Source organism: Panthera tigris, chromosome A1, assembly GCF_018350195.1.
Source record: "Panthera tigris isolate Pti1 chromosome A1, P.tigris_Pti1_mat1.1, whole genome shotgun sequence".
In the NCBI taxonomy this organism is placed as follows: Eukaryota; Metazoa; Chordata; class Mammalia; order Carnivora; family Felidae; genus Panthera; species Panthera tigris.
In genome coordinates this window covers 115164351-115186159 of record NC_056660.1, presented here as the reverse complement: position 1 = coordinate 115186159, position 21809 = coordinate 115164351, and the positions used below count along the sequence as shown (strand labels likewise).

Here is a 21809-nt window from a genome sequence, read left to right as displayed (position 1 = left end):
TGTCACAAGGTTTTGGTGAAATGCAGCTTAGTTTCATTAATAAAGCAAATTTCTTATTTAGTTTAACAGTCATGTTCCTGGAATACTGCACATGTAAGTTTCATGGAAATGCTTTTAAGCTTATGCCCTTGTTCGGTAAAATTACTTTCAAGATATCCTTTTGACTATGTAAACTGGAATTGTTTCATGATTTTGAAATGCAACCAGTATAAATGAAAACATTTTAGGGGTGGGGGAAAACCCACCACTAATCTCTGCTAGACAAAGTTCTTAAAATCAAAAGGCCTATTCACACAAAATTATATGTAATGACTGTAGTAATCAGTTTATTACACAGATTAATCATTCTTGAACGTACAAGCTCCAGGGGAGCAATTGGGTCTTTAAATATACACAAGTATTTCCATCAAATGAATTTTCACCCTTACATCCAGATAGACCTAAGCAGTTAAAAACATAAGAAAAATAAGAGCTATTAGCTATGTATTAACTGAGAAACCACATACAAACCAAAGAATGTGGAAGAGAGAAAGGGGCTGAAAGGACAAAGGTTGAAGGGTGGGGAGATGCAAAAGATGTGGGAACAAAGCCCATCACACTTTATGTACTAATAGCTCCAATCCATTTAAATGTTGACCAGTTAAACTTAGACCTTAAAATACAGGATGTGGGTAGAGTTTAATCTGGTTGGTCATAACTTTCACCTAAGACGGAGGTCCTTCGGAATAAAATGAATACAGAAACAGCTTCGTGTTCTTCGCCTTGCTTTTCATAACTGTTTTGAGTTTAAAAGGATTCCACTTAAAAACAATCTCCTACAGGTCAGTGGAGCTTTTCTTCCCCATCCAAGCACACACCATACCCACCACCCCTCACCTTGCCGTTATCCAAATTTAAGTCAGTAAGGAAAACTTTTAGTCTCACACCTAGGTTACGCTTGGAGAACTGGCTTGTCACACACACACTTCTCTGCTAGGAGGCAATGTTGGTACAGAAGTACAGTATTTCTAGTTTGTTGTTCCAAGTATGTACAACACGCAGCACTGCTGTATCAGGTAAACATGTGCACAGGGGAAGATGAGGCGTGGGCTCATAGAAAGCAGTCAAATGGAAATCAAAAGGACTTTCTCTTTCAGAGTTCCCCTATCTTTATTTGTAGAGGTTATCCAATAATTTCTTTAATTACATCGCATACTTCTGAGTCCATTCCCGAGCTATTCTGTTGTACCTGTACACACAAAGAGAAGCGTGGCTTAACACAGGTGGAGTCAGTCAGAAAGCAACAGATTTCATTCATTATCCTATCTAATAACTTGAAGGGACTAACTAGTAGTAGTCTAGCAAAGACTTCTAAATTTCTATTAAGCATTTAGTCAGTGATGGTGGGAAAAGGCTGTAAAACCCAAAACAATGTCCTTTAAATGCTACTAATAGGATTCTGATTACATGTTAGCATTTGCTGGTACACCTTTATTCTATATTTGACTGACCCATTTCTTCTTTTTTTTTTCAGTTTTATTATTTATTTTGTGAGAGAGAAAGAGAGAGAGAGAGAGACAGACAGAGAGACAGAGAGAGCGAGCGAGGGGAGAGAGCAGTGGGGGAGAAAAAATCCCAAGCACAGAGACAGCACAGAGCCTGACGCAAGGCTCAAACCCATGAACCATGAGAGCATAACCTGAACCAAAACCAAGAGTCAGATACTGACTGAGCCACCCAGGAGCCCCAATGACTGACCTATTTCTAAGAAAGATCTTCAGTCACTGATTCATTTATTTGGAATTTTTAAAACTACATAATTCTACATTATATATGGTTCTTAAAATCATATACCAATAGTGATTAAATTCATGTAATACTTTCCTAACAATGTGGTTGCTAAAACTGAATGGGTTTATTACTCCAGAACATTCTGGTAGTAAAATAAGCAGGGCAGAAGATTCTTTGTTTAAAAAGAGATGCAGGAAAAGTTCAGTGAACAATACCACTACAATCACTTGGAAAATGCCTCTTGGTAGGCATTCATGCCCACCTAGATACTGGACAAAATAGGTCTCTCATTAAAAGTTTATTTGTGTGGGGACTCCTGGGTGGCTCAGGTGGTTGACAGTCCACTTCAGCTCAGGTCATGATCTCATGGATGGTAAGTCTGAGCCCTGCATTGGGCTCGCTGCTGTCGGTGCAGAGCTCACTTCAGATCCTCTATCCACACACCCCCCCCCCCCCCCCCCCCCCGTCTCTCTGCACCTCCCACACTCTCTCCCTCAAAAATAAACAAACATACTCAGGTGCCTGGGGGGCTCAGTTAAGCACCTGACTTCAGTTCAGGTCATGAACCTGGGGTTCGTGAGTTCGAGCCCCACGTCAGGCTCTGTGCTAAGAGCTCAGAGCCTGGAGCCTGCTTCAGATTCTGTGTCTCCCTCTCTCTCTGCCCCTCTTCCACTCATGCTCTCTCTCTTTCAAAAGTAAGTATTAAAAAAAAAATACTATATAAAAAGTTAACTTGTGTGGGGCACCTGTCTGACTCAGTCAGTAGATATGCAACTCGACATATCTCAAGGTTGTGAGTTCAAGCTCCATGATGGGTGTACAGATTACTTAAAAAAATGTTTGTTAAGTCTTAAAAAAAAAAATTGTGGATGTATTCACAAATAGAAAAAAGCAGGATCTAATTTTATTCTGAATGCAGCCAGAAATACATGACTATAGATACCATTCAGACCTAAACACAGACAAAACTAAACTAAGAACCAGTTGCAGTTAAATTCCCTCATTGCTGGTGTAGCTCCATTTAAAAATATACTATCTGTAAGACTCTCTAATCCAACAGAATTCAAATAATTCTTAATCCTTTTTAATTTAAAAAAATGTTTTATTTATTTTTGAGAGAACACAAGTCGGGGAGGGGAGAGAGAGGGGGACAGAGGATCTGAAGTGTGCTCTGCATTTGAACTCATGAACCTCGAGATCATGACCTGAGCTTAAGTTGGACGCCCTACCGACTGAGCCACCCAGGTGCCCCAATTCTTAATCCTTTTGACTTTAGAAAATGATCCATAATTTCCCACCTACTGCCTCCTACAGTCTTACATGAATGCACAAAATTAAAAAATTAGAACTTTCAGTTACTATCTTTTTCAATATTCTGACCACTCTTCAATAATTCATAGTACAATTGTAAAATACATAAATTCTTTTTTAAAAACATGTAAATTCTACATTAAGATTTGTTTTTAAAGGAAATTTGGGGCTTTCATGTCTTGTTGTAGTAACTTTCTTTTTAGATTATGCCAAATGGTAGAAAATCAATTCCCTTTTCCCACTCAGTTACAAATACCTACCAAAGACAGGCTTTCGTAAGTCAAAAGCCAAACAGGAGACATGAGGCTGTTAGAAAATAAACTACAGAGAAGTTTTTCTAGACAGTGGGAGTCATTTGAAACAATGAGAGATAAGATCAGCATCTTCTACTTATAGACACTTGATGTAAACACTCTTCTTTCTGTTCCCAGGTCAGTATATTAGAACTTCATTTTAAATATCTGACTCAGCCCTGAGTTAAGATCTGAGACACAAACATCTCCACCCCACCACAGGTACTTTTCTGGCCATACTTACTTTTCTCTATCTGTTTTGTAGATCCGAGCAATCTCAGGCACTAAAGGATCATCTGGATTGGGATCACACAACAGAGAACAGATGGACAAGAGTACTATAATGGTGGGGGAAAAAAAGGTATAAATTAGTAGAGGATAAAAACAAAGGGTTGAAAGAAACATGAGATGCCAACACACAAGAAAATTCTAAGAACCTATTCATATTGTGGTGTCTAGGAGCTTTGTGAGTTCTACCTAACTTTATAGTAACAAGAATCAACAAAAATTCATGTAGGATTTCTCTATGCTTGAACCCCTAAGGATACTGGCCCAGGCTGATGAAGTGACTTGTCCACTGTCCCTGGTTAGTGAGTAATTAATGTAGAATTAGAATTCAGGTCTTCCAAGTCCTAGACCAACACTTTTCATAGGCCATAAAACTCAATATTTAGAAACCCATCTTCAGAAATAAATGGCTCTCAAAATTCCAAAGACAACCACACTACTGAATGCTCTCAGAAGTGACAACCATGAAATCGAACAATCACTGCTTTCTCTACGACAGGTATTACATTCAGATGCGATGGATTTCATTTTTAGTTGAAAACAATTTAGTCTAAAAACATAACGGCCCGTATTTGCCCCCAAATGGAGCTGGCCATACTTAGTATACAGGATACAACATTTTAAGTTCTCAAATTCTTTTCAGTGACAATTTAGAATCTCATCTAAGCCATTTTCTCAGTGACAACGTGGAACACAGGAGACAAATAATACAATTGCCTCTGTTCAAATTTGTTGTAAACTTATGTATTCCTTACTGAATGCAAAGGAGGAGGCCAAGGCCACTAATTGTATTAAATCCAGGGGTCTCTGACATACTAAAATAAATTCTAATTCTTCTATTCTGATGCAAGAGAACTCAGCTATCTTATTTCTAATATTCTGTAGCAGGAGACAATGATTCTAAGCTCATTTTACTCCCAAAACATCAAATTCACCAGGAAAATAATTCATTTTCCTACCTAGAGAGATCAAGGGCTTCTGAGAGGTGAGGAAAAGGTTCACGTGCCCTTTATCATTCACTTTGTTAACAAAAAAGCTATTTCCTTAAGAGTATATGGAAAATAAAAAACATCAGGAAAGATGTTTTCTGACTCTTCATTCCTGTTGCCCACAATTCTGGCAGATGGCATTCCCAAAACATCTTCTCTTCCCATTGTCAGGTGTATCACCTGATGCCCTCTTCAAGCACAGAACATTCTAACAGCAATAAGGAAAGATTTCATGTATTTCCTGGAAATGACAACAGGAAGTTACAGATTTTTGAATGTTCATGAAATTATTGACTATTACTGAAAGAAGAAACTTGTCCAGCCCATCAAATTGGCAAGAATTCAAATAAATCTTCACCTGAAATTAGATAAGCTACCAGATTAGTATTTGCACAAATTCCCTTACCAAATTTCTCTTCCAATTATTCCAATAAGGCAACCTTAAGAAAATTTTTTTAAATAAATAAATTTTTTAACTCTTTCCAGGAAGGAAAGGAAGGTGGGGTGGTGGTTACCTGGACCTGGTAAAAAGATTCTTACTGTACTACTGAGGGTCCTTTTAAGTCATACAACACTGCTTTTGGCTTATAACTTACTATACATTCCTTCTCCATAAAGAGATACTCCTATTTGTATAACCTGCAGAGACACTTCACTGAAATGACTAAATTTTTATCTACATCAATATTTTTCATCAGTATATACTCATTTTCATCAGGGTCATAAACCACAGTCACTTCTAAATCTAAAAACATATAATCAAGTGGCTTTATAGCACATTTAACCGCTTCTTTTAAGGTTTCTGTATATTCAGATCCCTAACATATACACTCAAAGCAGAAAGAACTTCAGGTCAAAGTTACTGCCCTCGACAAAGGAATAATATCACATATAGGATTCAGGCCTTTCACAGAACTACTTGCCCAAACATTCAATTTACAAAAAGGAGTCATTAAAACATTAAACTTAGGTATACTGATATAATCAAGTTCAACAAAATAGAATGCAATTATTTTAAAAGATAGCTATCCAGACAAAGAGAACATAAGTCAAATAAATTAATGGCCCTTATGAGGTAGCGTAACTGAAAAATCAACACCAAGCACAGAAGGGGGAAGAAAAAAAAGAGCTATGGTTAACAATTTCAGCTATTAAACCTTTCCCCTCCTACACACACACACACACACACACACACACACACACACACACACAATCTACCTCTCTTGGTCCCATTACTGGATTTCTATCTTTACTGATACTTGGTGAAGGAAGAACCACCAGGCAAGGAAATCACAATAACAACACTTTCACAAGCAGCCCCTCAATTACAAAGAGGCTTACAAAAAGAAAAGGGCCCACTTATCTGGAAAACTATTTCAGTCACTTTTTTTTTAAAGATTTTATTTTTGAGCAATCTCTATAGCCAATGTGAGGCTCAAACTCACAACTTGGAGATCAAGAGCTGCATGCTTTAGTGACTCAGCCAGCCAGGTGCCCCTCAACTTTTAAAAATGTGTTCTCCTAGTTTTTTGTTTATATTTTTGCCTGGGATGCCATAATTTTCAATTTGATGCCCCAGATTTTTTTTTTTTTTTTTTTTTTGAGAGAGAGAGAGAGAGAGAGAGAATGCACACATGAAAGCAGGGGAGGGACAGAGAGAGAGAGACTTGAGTAGGTTCCACGATCAATGTAGAGCCCAATGTGGGGCTTGATCTAACCACCCTGAGAGCATGACCTGAGGTGAAGTCAAGAGTCTGACACTTAACTGACTGAACCACCCAGGCACGCTAAATGCCCCAGTCTGGTTAAGCATCCGATTTCAGCTCAGGTCATGATCTCATGGCTCATGCGTTCAAGCCCCATGTCAGGCTCTGTGCTGACAGCTCAGAACCTGGATCTTACTTCAGATTTTGTCTCCCTCTCTCTGCCCCTACCCCACTCATGCTCAGTCTCTCTCTCAAAAATAAATAAACATTAAAAAAAATTTTTTTTTTTTTTAAATTGTCAGAGGCACCTGGCTGGCTCAGTCCATAGAGTATGCAACTCTTGATCTCAGAGTTGTGAGTTCCAACCCACACTGGACATAGTGCCTACTTAAAAAAAAAAAAAAAAAAAAAAAATTGTTAGAGTATACAAGTCATATTTATAAAAACAACAAAGTTATAACAGCAAATATCCAACATTTTTTAGAACAGTGCCTTTATCCTAGTTATCTGAGTGCTTACAAGAAACCAATTAACTATCCATTTTGCTTTTTGAAATCTTTATAATAGTAATGAAATGGTTAGAATTACCATCCTATTTTACAGATGAAAAACTGAGGAATACAGAAGTTAATGTGTCTCAAGATTCATGTGATAAGAGGTAGAGCTGAGAGGTGAATATAGGCAGTTGAATTCAGAATCTATGTTTTTTACCATGGAACTATGTTGCCGCCTGCCTAAATGTACACATTAAAGAAAGGATAAAATATAACAAAATAGTAAAGAAAAATATTTCATACACCAATCTCATCACCCAAATGCCCACATTATTTCTTTCTAGCTACTTAACATACTTTTTTTTTAAGATTTTTTTTTTTAAGTAATCCCTACACCCAACATAGGTCTCGAACTCACAACCCTGAGATTAAGAGTTGCAAGCTCCATTGAATGAGCCAGCAAAGAGCCCAAACATACTTCTATATTAACTTGACCTATAATATATACAAATTTTATCTCTTTTCTGCTTTTTTCAAACATAGTATTTTCCCATTTTTTACAATATTGGTAAGGATCAATACTCTTTTTAAAAGTGTGTGCTAGAACGGATTATTTCTTCCTCTACTGTTGGATCTTTAATTTCTAATTTTTAGAAATAAGTAAATGTTCACAAATGTTATTTCCACACAGGTTCACAAATATACTTCCACACAAAACATTTTTAGCGTTTGAGGTTATCTATCTTCTTAGTACAAATGAATGAAACTAGAATTACTGGGTCAACGGGAAGTAATGATTAAATCTCTTATCTTTTAATACATACTGACTGGGATTTACAAATCTATACTCCTACCTGTGGTATGTAAGCACCCGTTTCAATGTACTTCACCAGCATTTGTTTTTTTTTTTAAAGATCTTTGTTAATTAAAAAGGTGGAAAATGGGAACTTAATTTTCATTTCTTTGATTGTTTTGCTCCTTTCTGACCATTCACCTATTGGGATCTTTTTCTTACTTATTTTTATATATGTTCTATTTTATTTTTTTAATTAAAAAAAATTTTTTTTTTAATGCTTATTTATTTTAGAGACAAAGAGCACAAGCCTGGGAGGGGCAGAGAAAGCCAGAGACAGAATCTGAAGCAGACTGCAGGCTCCGAGCTGTCAGCACAGAGCCTGACATGGGGCTTGAACCCATGAACCAAAAGATCATGACCTGAGCCAAAGTCGGTCACTTAACCAACTAAGCCACCCAGGTGCCCTGTATGTTCTTCCCATTTTAAACACACTAGCCTATCTTCTCATTTGCAGCCTATTTCTTGTATTTGTGTTTTGACAGCTTTTAATCTACTTGTGATTTCATTTGGGTATGATGTTGAGGGGCTGTACAATTTCAAATCAACAATATAAGAAAATGTTTGTTAACTACTCAGTTCACAGATATAAAAAATTCCCAACCTACTCATATAATTAGGTTTTATTTAGAACTACTGGATATTTCATCACAAAATTAGTGACAAATCTTTAAATATACATTCAAATACACATACACAGGACTATATACGAAAAAAATCAAGATGACCAAATAAAAAATTTTTTATTAAACTGGTCATATTACAGGATGAATCTGTTACTAATAGAAACCTCAAGACCAGACCTGATAAAACCTTAAAGAGCCTGAATATGAATTCACCTATCCTTTGTTCTTTAAGACCCCATAATCTATATTTATACCACAAGCATTCCTCTAAAAGGGCTGTTATTTCCTTTTCTGGAACAGTATCTATCCTTTCCATTCGTGGATTTCAAGGTTGGAAGAGATATTAATTATCTTCTACTTTAACTTTCCTCTAAAAAATATTCATACCTAGAGGCCATTTTCCAACCTAAGCTTGAATGGCATAATGGACAGAGTAGTCATAACACCAAAGAATACCTATGCCTGAAAATCCAACTCCCTCCAGTGGTCTCAAGGTCTACTAAAAAATAAGGGGACTGCTACCTCCTCTTAATAGGAATAAGAGTCATCATTTCAAAATAAGTAACCTTTAAAAGACAAAAAACACTGCTGCTTTATCTTGATATCAGATACCTATTCCATTACCTTTTGAAATAGTTAGTGCTGGAGACCACTGTGACCGTAGAATATCAAGACAAATGCTGCCATTACTGTTAATATTTGGATGATAAATTCTTGTTGTAAATGCAACCTAGAGAAAAAAGAAAAACTTTTATAAACTGGTTTACTGGTATCACAGAAAGCACATAAAAAACAAGTGCCATACATATCCCAGTTACCTTAGGTGGCTTGAAAGGATAATCTGTTGGGAAATGAATTGTCAAGAAAAATACTCCACCCTGATAGGGACTGTCATTCTGTTGATAACAAGAAAAGTGGGATTAAAATGAGTGAATTATATCAACATTTATTCCAAAATCAATCTGAATACTTACTGGCCCCATTATCGTAGCTTGCCAATGGAACACTGAAAAAGAACAAAAAATCATCATGAAGTAATTATCTCCATTATAGGTACACTATAATAACATATCATTCCCTGTATAATCCCAGTTTATTCATAAGCAATATGGTAAGCCCTAGGCAGGATGACGAATCTAAATCAAGTCTGAGTCTGAAGAGAGAAAAGAAAATGACTAGTATAGTCTAGAACACTGGTAAGATGCATAATGAAAAAGTATTTGGGCTAAAAGATCTTGAAAATTCTTATTAGGGAGACAAAAATTCTTGACAAGGCCCAAGCTCCACTTGTAAATCAGCATTTCTTACTTCAGAGGGTAAAAAAGAACCAAAGATTCAACTCTTCAATGTGTTATATCATTTCCTTAACACATTAATATACAATAGACTCCTTTTATAATACTGGTATAGAGCAAGACTGTAAAGTCAAAGTAGATAATATTCAAATTAGGAAAGACTGGCTTTTACAGCAAGAAAAAACTGAGAGCACTTACATGTAGGGCTTTAGAATTACTAGTCCCTTACTAACAGATGAAAGATCAATATTTGTCTCTTTTTAAAATGATCTAGAATCTACAACATCAACAAGGCAGAGAAACACGAACTAAACTAAAAACACATTAAGATGGAATTTGATTAACAAAAGCATCTGAAGACCTACCATTAAAATCTTAATTGAGTATTCTGTTACACTAGTTAATTTAAGAATACCTACTGGAATCACTGACTCAAGTCTCCCTCTGGAACTCTTCTCGACTCCTAGCTCTCCTTGTGGAAGTATAAAAAAGGAGGTAAGAAGGTAGTGGGAGGATATCTAACACGGACTCAAATAACAATGGTTTGGTAAATAGTTCAGGAATCACTACGATGCCATAAAAAATAAGGGAGGGGTGTGGCACCTGGCTGCCTCAGTTGGTAGAGCATGTGACTCTTGATCTCTTGGTTGTGAATTCGAGCCCCACGTGTGGTATGGAGTTTACTTAAAAATACATACATACATACATGCTTAAAAAAAAATCACTACAGTTTCCTGGCTCAGTTGGTAGAGCATGTGACTTTTGATCTGTAGGCTGTGAATTCAAGCCCCACGTGTGGTACGGAGTTTACTTAAAAATAAATAAATAAATAAATAAATAAATAAATAAATAAATAAATAAAAACTTAAAAAAAAAATCACTACAGTTTCCAAGTAATAGAATTCTCTAGAAATAGTTTGGGGTAAAATATTTGGCCATTAGCATAAAATATTGCTGTATCTTACGTCTAGATTTCAAAAACCTTTCATTTAAGGATCAATTTTAGCAGCTGTTAAAAATAAAAATTTACGGGGCGCCTGTGGCTCAGTAGGTAAAGCGTCCGGCTTCGGCTCGGGTCATGATCTCGCAGTCCGCGAGTTCGAGCCCCGCGTCGGGCTCTGTGCTGACAGCTCGGAGCCTGGAGCCTGTTTCGGATCCTGTATCTTCCTCTCTCTCTGACCCTCCCCTGTTCATGCTCTGTCTCTGTCTCAAAAATAAATAAACATTAAAAAAAAAAATTAAAAAGAAAATAAAAATAAAAATTCACGGGGAGCCTGGGTGGTCAGTTGGTTAAGTGTCTGACTTAGGTTCAGGTCATGATCTCCAGTTTGTGAGCTCGAGCCCCACATGGGGCTACCTGCTGTCAGCATCTTGAGAGCCCAGTTGGGATTGATCCTCTGTTCCCTTCTCTCTCTGCCCCTCCCTGCTTGCATGCAGGCTCTCTCTCTCAAAAATAAATACACATTACAAAAAAAAAAAAAAAACTCATGGTAATGAATTAAAAAGTTTTGATAGTCTAAAACAAGCAAAAACAAAAAAACTCCCACTACCATCCTGGTTTGATGCTGAAAACCAAATTACACAAACTAAAAGCTACAACCTCTTTCGTGAGAGTTTAAATGTTAAGTTCACATCTCACTGATTACTCTTTAGAATACTCAAAGATGAAACTTTTTCTTTTTTTTTTTTAATTTTTAATGTTTATTTTTGAGAGAGAGAGCGTGAGCATGGGAGGGGCAGACAGAGAGGGCAAAACAGAATCTGAATCAGGCTCCAGTCTTTGAGCTGTCAGCACACAACCTGACTCAGAGCTCGAACTCACGAACCGTGAGATCATGACCTGAGCCAAAGTCAGAGGATTAACAAACTGAGCCACCCAGGCACCCCAAAGATGAAGCTTTAAGGCTAAAAAACATAACCAAGAATATCTGTTACAGTTTGAGAATGAAACTCAAGAGACCCACATTTGAATTCAAGTACAGATCTCCAGAGAGTCACATTCACCAAGAGATCAAAACAAAAAGGGCACCTGGGTGGTGCAGTGGGTTAAGGTTCTGACTCTTGATCTTGGCTCAGATCATAATCTCACAGTTTTTGTGGGTTCGAGCCCATGCAGAGCCTGCTTGGGATTCCGTCTCCCTTTCTCTCTGCTCTTCCCCTGCTTGTGCTCTCTCTCAAAAAAAAAAAAAAAAAAAAAAAAAACTTGAAATAAATCAAATCTTTTTTTTTTTTAAAGAGAAGCTCAAAACAAAAGTAAATGAAACAGATTATATGACCAATAAATCTTTGCCTCATTTTTTCCTTCAGGAAAAAATACTTGTTTCTGCTCACCAGATCTTTGCACAAAAATGGATAAAATGTAATGGTACATTAAATATGGGTATTTAAAAACTAAAGCACTGTATTATTAAGTTCATTCTTAAATTTATCTTCTTTTTTTCATGTTTTTATTTATTTATTTTGAGAGAGAGCGAGCACACAGGAACAGGGAAGGGGCAGAGAGGGAGAGAATCCCAAGCAGGCTCTGCACTATTTAGCAGAGGCTGATGCAGGGCTCAAACCCATGAACTGTGAGATTATGACCTGAGCCAAAATCAAGAATCAGATGCTTAACTGACTGAGCCACTCAGGTCCTCCTATTTCTGTTTTTAAAGTTTATTCATTTTGAGAGAGAGAGAGAGAGAGAGAGAGGGGGGAGAGAGAGAGAGAGGGAGGAGAGAAAGAGAGAGAGGGAGGAGAGAGAGAGAGAGAGAGAGAGAGAGAGGGAGGAGAGAGAGAGAATCCCAAGCAGGCTTCGCACAGAGCCCAACTCAAGGCCTGATGCCATGAATCATTGAGATCATGACCTGAGCTGAAATCAAGAGTCGAAGCTTAACTCACTGTGCCACCCAGGTACCTTCTTAAAAGTAATTTCTATGCCCAACATGGGGCCTGAACTCACAACCCCAAGAGTCACATGCTCTCGGGGCACCTGGGTGGCTCAGTCAGTTAAGCATCTGACTTTGGCTCAGGTCATGATCTCACAGCTCTTGAGTTTGAGCCCCGCATCAGGCTGTGGGCTGACAGCTTGGAGCTTGGAGCTTGGAGCTTGGAGCCTGGAGCTTGCTTCAGATTCTATGTTTCCCTCTCTCTCTCTGCCCCTTCCCGACTAGCTCTCTGTCTCTCAAAAATAGATAAACATTAAGAAAAAAAAAAAAAAAAGTCACATGCGCCATCACCCGAGCCAGCGAGGCGTCCTTATATTATTTTGAATATAAAATAAAAGACTTCATTCTTACACTAAATATCAATAATATGGTGCTGAGGGATTTGACTGCTAGAATAGTCAAAAGGAGCTCAGAAAGTTTTGTTGTGACCAACAGTTTCTTTCTTCCTAAGATTAAATTCTGCCTCCTTCTAATATTTAGCTACACAGTTACACTTTATTTTATCCTTATACAATTCATCAGGAAGACTTGATCAGGACTTTTTGACAATAATTTATCTCAACTGTTCTCAAACACTCCCTAAGTTTTAAATGTAATATCAGCAGACTATCTAGATGACCAAGTGTAAGGAAGTTATTCTGTCCCTAATGAGATTTTCCTTATTCTCTTAGAAGGTAGGCACTATTAATAGTTTAGCAGCAGGTGACCCAAGTCACCTGAAAAGGGTGGTTAGGAGTTAAGGGAGAGGTTATTACGTTTTAAACAGCTATAGAGAGATAATCCGTATATCATAAAATTCTTCCACTAAAAGTTTACAATCCAGTGTTGTTCAGGACATTCACAGAGTTGTGCAACCATCACTACAATCAATTTTAGAACATTTTCATCATCCCCAAAAGAAACCCATATCCATATGCAATCACTCCACATTTCCCCCAGATCTCTAGTTCTATGCAACCATTATCTATTTTCTGTCTTTATGGATCTATATTTCGTAAAAATAGAACCATACATTATGTGGTCTTTTATATCTGGCTTCTCTCACTATGTTTTCCTTTATTAAAAAAAATTTTTTAGTGTTTATCTATTTTGAGAGAGTGTGTGTGCACACACATGTAAGCGGGAGAGGGGCAGAGAGAGAGAGAGAGAAAATCCCAAGAAGGCTTTATGCTGTCAGGGCAGAGCCCAACACGGGGCTCAATCCCACGAACTGTGAGATCATGACCTGAGCCAATATCAAGAGTTGGACAGCCAACTGAGTGAGCCAGTCAAGCATCCCTCAGCATGTTTTTAAGGCTCATCTATGTTGTAGTACACATCAGTACTCCCTTTTTATTGACATGGAATATTCCATTGTATGGACATACATTCTATTTATGCCTTCACCAGCTGGTGGGCATTTGGATTGTTACCACCTTTTGGCTATTACAGCTACCGCTTCTACGAACATTCATGCACAAGTTTTTGTATGGACATGTTTTCATTTCTCCTCGATATAAACCAATGAGTGAACTCACATATGATAAGTCTAACTTTTAGAAGAACGACCATATTTTTGAACTGTACCATTTTACATTATTACCAGCAAGATATTTAGGTTCCAATTTCTCCACAATCTCATCAACACTTATTATTTGACTCGCTGATTCTACCCATACTAGAAGGTGTGAAGTGTTAGTTTATTATGGATGTGATTTCCATTTCCCTGATGACTAATGATACTGAGCATCTTTTCCATGTGCTTATTGGCCGTTTGTAAATTCTTTTTAGAGACAAGTCTATGCAGATCCTTTAGTCATTAAAAACAGAAATGGGCTATTTATCTTTATATTGTTGAGTTATAAAGATTTTTTAAAATAATTTTGAATAAATTTCCTTATCAGAGAGATGATTTGCACAAATTTTCTCATTCTTTTTTTTTTTTCATTCTTTTTCTTAATGGTATTATTTGCAGCACCTAAATTAGACTTCATTAAATGTAAAATCACCTATTTTTTCTTTTATTGCTTATGCTTTGGGGAGTCTTATTTAACTAAGATAACTTTTCTGAGAAAGGAATGTGATAATACTATGCAGAGCAAAGGGAAATTACTTCAGCATACTGAAGACAACTTCAAAAATGAATTCTATGCCCCAGAGTTCAAACACTTTTAATGAAAAGATCAGCCACTCTCAACTTCGAGGAATTTTGCTGAAATAAAACCACTTTTTCAACTCAAACACCACACTGAAGCAGGTGGAGTGTATGATACCACGAATGACAAAACCAGTATCAAAAAACTTGAGAATGAGTCCACTTTGGAAACCACCGTGAGTCTCTTCACTATATTCTTCTCTAAAGTAGTTTACAATTTCTACTCCACTCACCCAAAAGAACTATTGTGAGGCTTAACTGAGATAATGCATGTTTAAGTACTTGGCCTATCCTGTTTGGTATCAAACACTATAGTTACTCATAACGGACCAATCTGAACAGAATAATGTAAATGGGATTTTTCATCACATGTACTCCTTTTATAATTTATACCATATCTGGCTTTTTAAAAATGTTTATTTAGGGGCGCCTGGGTGGCTCAGTCGGTTAAACGTCCGACTTCAGCTCAGGTCACGATCTCGTGGTCCATGAGTTCGAGCCCCGCGTCGGGCTCTGGGCTGATGGCTCAGAGCCTGGAGCCTGCTTCCGATTCTGTGTCTCCCTCTCTCTCTGCCCCTCCCCCGTTCATGCTCTGTCTCTGTCTCAAAAATAAATAAAATGTTAAAAAAAAAAAATTAAAAAAAAATGTTTATTTATTTTTGAGAGAGAGCACATGCACTAGAGCAATGGAAAGACAGAGAGAGAGGGAAACAAGGGATCTGAAGCAGGCTCTGTGCTGATAGCAGAGAGCCTGGTGCAGGGCTCAAAATCATGAATCTCAAAATCATGACCTGAGCCCAAGTCAAGACACTTAACTGACTGAGCCATCCAGGCATCCCCCATCTATTTTATATGTAAAGCAATCCCTGTAAAAGGGCCTTGCTTTGATTCCTATTTGATTTTTTAAAATTTTTATTCATTTTTGAGAGAGAAAGAAAGACCGAGCACAAGTGGGGAAGCGGCAAAGAGAGGGGGAGACACAGAAACTGAAGCAGGCTCCACGTTCTGAGCTATTAGCACAGAGCCCGATGTGGGGCTTTAACTCACAAACCAGAAGATCATGACCTGAGACAAAGTCATACACTTAACCAACTGAGTCACACAGGAGCCCCAGAGCCTTGTTTTGATTCTTAAGTTTAGCAAGCTAAAACCAACATTTTTTTTTTTTAAACGGTTATTTATTTTGAGAGAGAGAGTACATGTGCAGTGGAGGGGCACAGAGAGAATTCCAAGCAGGCTCCTATTTGTCAGTGCACAGACCGATGTAGGGCTCGATTCCACGTATCATGAGATCATGACATGAGCCAAAATCAAGAGTTGGATGCTTAACAGACTGAACCACTCAGGCACCCCCAAAACCAAAATTCTTAAGCAAAATCAGGAAAAGATTTTAAACATAAGCCAATATAACCTCATTTATTTTTTTGTTTTAATGTATACACTTGTCTTACAAAATTGTTTTCAAGTATGCTCTTTTCTCCTATTTGCTAAATATTATACTCTTTTGTCAATTAGTTTTGTGCCGTAAAGTACAGTCTGGTTCAAATATCCTCCTTTTAGGGACACCTGGGTGGCTCAGTTGGTTGAGCATCTTGACTGTGGCCCAGATCATGATCTCACTATGAGTTCGAGCCCCACATCAGGCTTGCTGCTGACAGCTCGGAGCCCACTTCAGATGCTCTGTCCTCTCTCTCTCTCTCTCTCTGCCCTGCCCCCCCCCCCATATATATTCTCCTTTTAAACAATGTTAGAAGATGGTATAAGGGGGGGGCATGCTGTAGTGACACAAAGTGAAACAAAAGGAAAATTATTATCCAACATGTATGATAAGGCCTAATAAATTATTTTAGACAGGATTAAATAAACTGGACATTAAAAATAAACAAATTGTACCTGTCTTCACAAGTATGAGCCAGTTGAAAGACAAAGACAGACAGACAGACACACACACACACACACACCACTATCCCCCCTCATCCTTAGGATTATCTCAAAGAGTAAAGGCTAGATATAAGTAAAACCTCAAATATTTTACCCCAGCAAAATACCCAGAAGGGTTGAAGGATAGAGGTAGGAAGGGGCCAGAACAACTATACAGGCAATATCTGGCAGAAAAGGTTCAAAAGTTTCAAAATGAATACTATAGAAATTGATGAGATACACATAGAACTGCATCTTTTGCGGACAAGTAAGTGTAAACACTGCCTCTTCCCTACAGCATAATTATCTCTTCACACAAAATAACCTTGAGAGAGATATTATTCATTAGTCCCACAGTTCCCTAGAGGCAGGCAGATGGTTATGCAGTTGCATTTCATCATTCCCTTTATTTTTATTTTTTTATTTTTTATATTTTTAAGTTGAGACTGTACACTCAACATAGAGCTGGAACTCACTACCCTGAGATCAAGAGTTTCATGCTCTACCAAGTGAGCCAGACAGGAGCCATTTTATCATTCTTTTTAAATACTTACTATCATCTCCAACAGGACCTGCTGAACACTGTGCTGGGGGGTCCCGTGCCAGGTCATTCAATTCCTTAAAAAAATAGAAAGAAAGGAAATGTATTCAATATATACGTAACTTTTAGCAATTAATAAAATTATCACTCATACCAATATTCTCTATCCCACTAGTGAACTTTGAACAATCCTTAAAAGTCACAGAAGGATAGATCCGTGAATCTTTAGGTTAAAGTATTTGGGATTCTTGAATACAAATGTATGTTTAAAAAGTGGATCATTTTTGCCTTGTTCAGAGTTCAGTAAGTAAATATAAGGAAAGTAAATATGTATTATATATTAAAGAACTACAAAAACTGTTTTAAGGTAAAAATGTAATTTATTAGTTTTCAAAAAAGAAGTTTCAATACCAGTTTTTGTATCTCAAAACTATTAGGTTACACTTGGGACAAGCTCTGGAAGTCATAAATGTTTCAAATGACATGGGACCATCTGACGAGACACTGATAGGTTTTTAGCTGATATAGACAACCAGGGTTCCAAAGGCAGTTGAAAAAACTTAAAAAGGGATATAATGAAAACGCTGGATATATTAAAAAGGCTAAAGTAAGAAAGTCCATCATAAAATTTTGTAATCAGAGACAGATCTACCTATAGTAATGCTCTACAACCAGATGCCAGCTGCTTAGCTACTTTCCCATGAAGAACCCACCAACTTAAGATTTGTTACTAGGTGGGGATTCCTAAAAAAACCACAAGGCAGGAAATCATACTCTATTCCTTTTCCTCTTGGCTCGGCATTTGAGATTTAAAACAAGGGATAGTTTTAGATTATGTTTTTAATTAAAAAAAATTTTTTTTAAGTTATCTCTACACTCAGCGTAGGGCTTAAACTAACAACCCCGATAGCTTCTATAGTTGGAGCTTTTAGTTGGAGAAGTTGCTTCTCCAACTGAGCCAGCCAGGCACCCCTGATTATATTTTTAAACAACTACAGTAAAAATAGTAAAATTTAGTATTTTAAAAGTACAATAGGGGTGCCTGGGTGGCTCAGTTGATTAAGCGTCTGACTCTTAATTTCAGCTCAGGTCACGATCTCACAATTCGTGAGTTTGAGCCCCACAAGGGGCTCTATGCTGATAGCACAAAGCCTGCTTGGGATTTCTCTCTCCCTCTCTCTTTGCCCCTCCCCGGCTTGTTCATGCGCACTCTCTCTCAAAAAATAAATAAATAAACATTAAAAAAAAAGCACAATAAAAACTATTCAGAGCCAGAATTAAACTCATGTTTATGTGGTCAATTAATCTACGACAAAGGAGGCAAGAATATACAATGAGGAAAAGACAGTTTCTTCAATAAATGGAAAACTTGGCAGCTACGTGCAAAAGAATGAAATTGGACCACTTTCTTACACCATACACAAAAATAAACTCAAAATGGATTAAAGACTTAAAAATGTAAGACCTGAAACCACAAAACTCCTAAAAGAAAACATAGGCAGTAAACTCCCAGATATCTGTCTTAGCAATATTTTTTGGATCTGTATCTTCAGGCAAGACCAACAAAAGCAACTATATCAAACTAAAAGCTTTTATACAGCAAAGGAAACTATCAACAACAAAAAAAGGCAACCTACTGAATATGAGAAGATTTGCAAATGATTGATCTAATAAGGGATTATCCATATCGATATATAGATAATATATATCTCTATATAGATATACATAATATATATTATATCTATCTCTCTCTATATATATAACCTCTTACAACTCAACACCAAAAAACCCCAATCTGATTTAAAAATGGGCAGAGGACCTGAATAGACATTGTTCCAAAGAAGATATATAAATGGTCAAAAGACACATGAAAAGATGCTCAATATCACTAATCATCAGGGAAATGCAAACCAAAACCACAATGAGCTATCACCTCACACCTGTCAGAAAGGCTGGTATTGAAAAGACAAGGCATAACAAGCTGTTTCACTATATGCTAATTTGGATGTAAATTTAAAAAAAAAAAATTAAAAATAAAATTAAAAAAAAAAAAAAGACAAGGCATAACAAGTGCTAGTGAGGATGCAGAGAAAAGGATGCACTGCTGGTGGGAATGAATGTAAACTGGTGCAGCCACTAAGAAAAACAGTATGGAGCTTCCTCAAAAAATTAAAAATAGAAATATCATACAATTCAGCAATTTCATTTCTGGGTATTTACTCAAAGAAAATGAAAACACTTAACTCGAAATGATACATGCTCCCCTAATGTTTACTGCAACATTATTCACAACAGCCAAAGTATCCATCAACATATGAATGGGTGAAAGACTGATGTGGCACATAAATACATATATATGTATGTATGTGTATATATACACATACATACATACACACAATGGAGTATCACTCAACCACAAAAAGTAATGACATCTTGTCATTTGCAACAACATGGATAGACCTAGAGGGTATTATGCTAAGTGGAATAAATCAAACAGAGAAAGACAAATAGTAAACGATTTCACTTAAATTTAGAATCTAAAAAACAAAACATGAAGAAACAAAACAACACAGAAGCAGACTCATAAATACAGAGAATAAACTGGTAACTGCAAGAGAAGGGGTGTGGGGGAGATGGATGAAATAGGTGAAGGGGATTAAAAGGTACAAACTTTAAGTTATAAAGAAAAATTAAGTCACCGGGATATGAAGTACAAAATAAGGAATACTGCCAATAATACTTTAATAACTTTGTATGGTGACAAATGGTAACTACCCTTATCGTAGTGAGCATTTCATTATGGATATGTCAAATCACTATGTTCTACCCCTGAAACTAACGTAATACTGCATACCAACTATACTTAAATTACAAAAAACTACTTAGAATCTTATTAATGAGTTCTATGAAGATACGATTTAACATTCCAAGTATTATATAGTTTTTAATTTGCAGCACTTAGTTATTTCTGTAAGTCCCTTTCTCTGAGTTAACTTATTCAACCAGTCATTTTGGTACAATTATTCTGTACTATACTACCTGGAAGCTTGGAGGACAGAGTATAGAAACAAAGTTCTGTATTTAAAAAAATTTTTTTTGGTGATCTCCACACCCAACGTGGGGCTTGAACCCAAGACTTCAAGATCAAGAGTTGCATGCTCTTCTGACTGTGCCAGCCAGGCCCCCCTTGTAGTCTTGTGGTTTTTTGTTTTTTGAGAGAGAGAGTGTAAGTGAGCAAGGGCAAAGAGAGAGACAATCCCACAAGGGACAGAGAGAGAGGCAGAACTCATCTGAAGAGGGGCTCATGTTCACCCGATGCGGGGCTCATGCTTACCAGAAGCAGGGCACGAACTCCCCTGAAGCAGGACTGGAACTCATGAACCGTGAGATCATGATCTGAGCTGAAGTCAGATGCTTAACTGACTGAGCCAGCCAGGTGCCCCCGCACCCTGTATTTTTTTTTAAAGCACTGGGATTGAGACAGAGATTTAACAGTATTTACTTTCTTTCTTTTTTTTTTTTTTTTGAAAGATTTTATTTTTGAGAGAGAGACATAGTACATGTAGGGAAGGGGCAGAGAGAAGGAGACACAGAATCCAAAGGAGTTCGAACCCATGAACCGGGAGATCATGACCCGAGCCAAAATTAGATGCTTAACCAACTGCGCCACCCAGGTACCCCAACATTATTTACTTTCTTACCTATCTCAATTTTTGGCTTTTATATTTCTCTGCAACAGAAATTCCCTGCCCATCTCAAGGAAAAAAATAACTACCTGGGGCACCTGGCTGGCTCAGTCAGTTGACTACACACAACTCTTGATCCCCAGGTTGTGAGTTCGAGGCCCACGCTGGGGGAAGAGATTACTTAAAAAAAGAAAAAAATCTACTATGTGGATGGAACTAGAGGGTATTACGCTAAGCAAAATTAGTCAGAAGGGAGGGGGACAAAACAGAAGAGACTCTTAAATATGGAGAACAAACAGCGGGTTGCTGGAGGGGCTATGGGAGGGGGGATGGGCTAAAAAGGTAAGGAGCACTAAGGAATCTACTCCTGAAATCACTGTTGCACTATATGCTAACTTGGATATAAATTTAAAAATTAAATTAAATTAAATGGTAAAAATAAACAAGCAATTAAAAAAAATCTATGGTACAATTCCCATTCCCAAATGTTGTTTCTTAAATTTTTTTTTAAAATGTTTATTTATTTTTGAGAGAGACAGAGACAGAATGAGTGGGTTAGGGGCAGAGAGAGAGGGAGGCACAGAATCAGAAGTAGGTTCCAGGCTCTGAGCTGTCAACACAGAGCCCGAAGCGGGGGTCGAACCCACGAGCTGTGAGATCATGACCTAAGCTGAAGTCAGACACTCAACCAACTGAGCCACCCAGGTGCCATGCCAAATGTTGTTTCTAATACAGGTTAGTATAACTAAGAACACTTGCTTAATTTAAAACATAAAAGGTATCTTTTTTTTTTTTAACTTAAATAGCAATAAATTGCTATTAAAATAGAATTTGAACCAAACAAGTTATTCTGAACTCCTACCATGTTCATTAAATGGAATTTTACTTGTGCTTTATCCTTAATATTTTGCTTTCAAGTTGTCTTTTTCCATCCTGAAGGAGGTCAAGGTTTAACATCAGGAGCTAAGATTTACCT

At 37.2% G+C, this 21809-nt stretch overlaps 1 protein-coding gene across 5 annotated transcripts in view; it reads right to left on the bottom strand.

Annotated features, from left to right (window-relative positions):
- Positions 1-299: 299 nt before the first annotated feature.
- UBE2D2 (ubiquitin conjugating enzyme E2 D2) overlaps positions 300-21809 on the bottom strand; it is a 53285-nt gene continuing 31775 nt past the window's right edge. For 3 of the 5 annotated variants that reach the window (XM_042985228.1, XM_042985229.1, XM_042985231.1), the window contains 6 exons: positions 17161-17224; positions 9305-9336; positions 9149-9226; positions 8955-9060; positions 3619-3712; positions 300-1228 (listed from right to left, as the gene is read on the bottom strand). In XM_042985228.1, coding sequence (XP_042841162.1) covers positions 1183-1228; positions 3619-3712; positions 8955-9060; positions 9149-9226; positions 9305-9336; positions 17161-17224 — 420 coding nt within the window. In that variant the 3' untranslated portion in view covers positions 300-1182. Of the gene's footprint in view, positions 1229-3618; positions 3713-8954; positions 9061-9148; positions 9227-9304; positions 9337-10044; positions 10098-17160; positions 17225-21695; positions 21715-21809 lie in introns of those variants that run through there. The other 2 variants (XM_042985232.1, XM_042985230.1) reach the window with 2 other exon arrangements.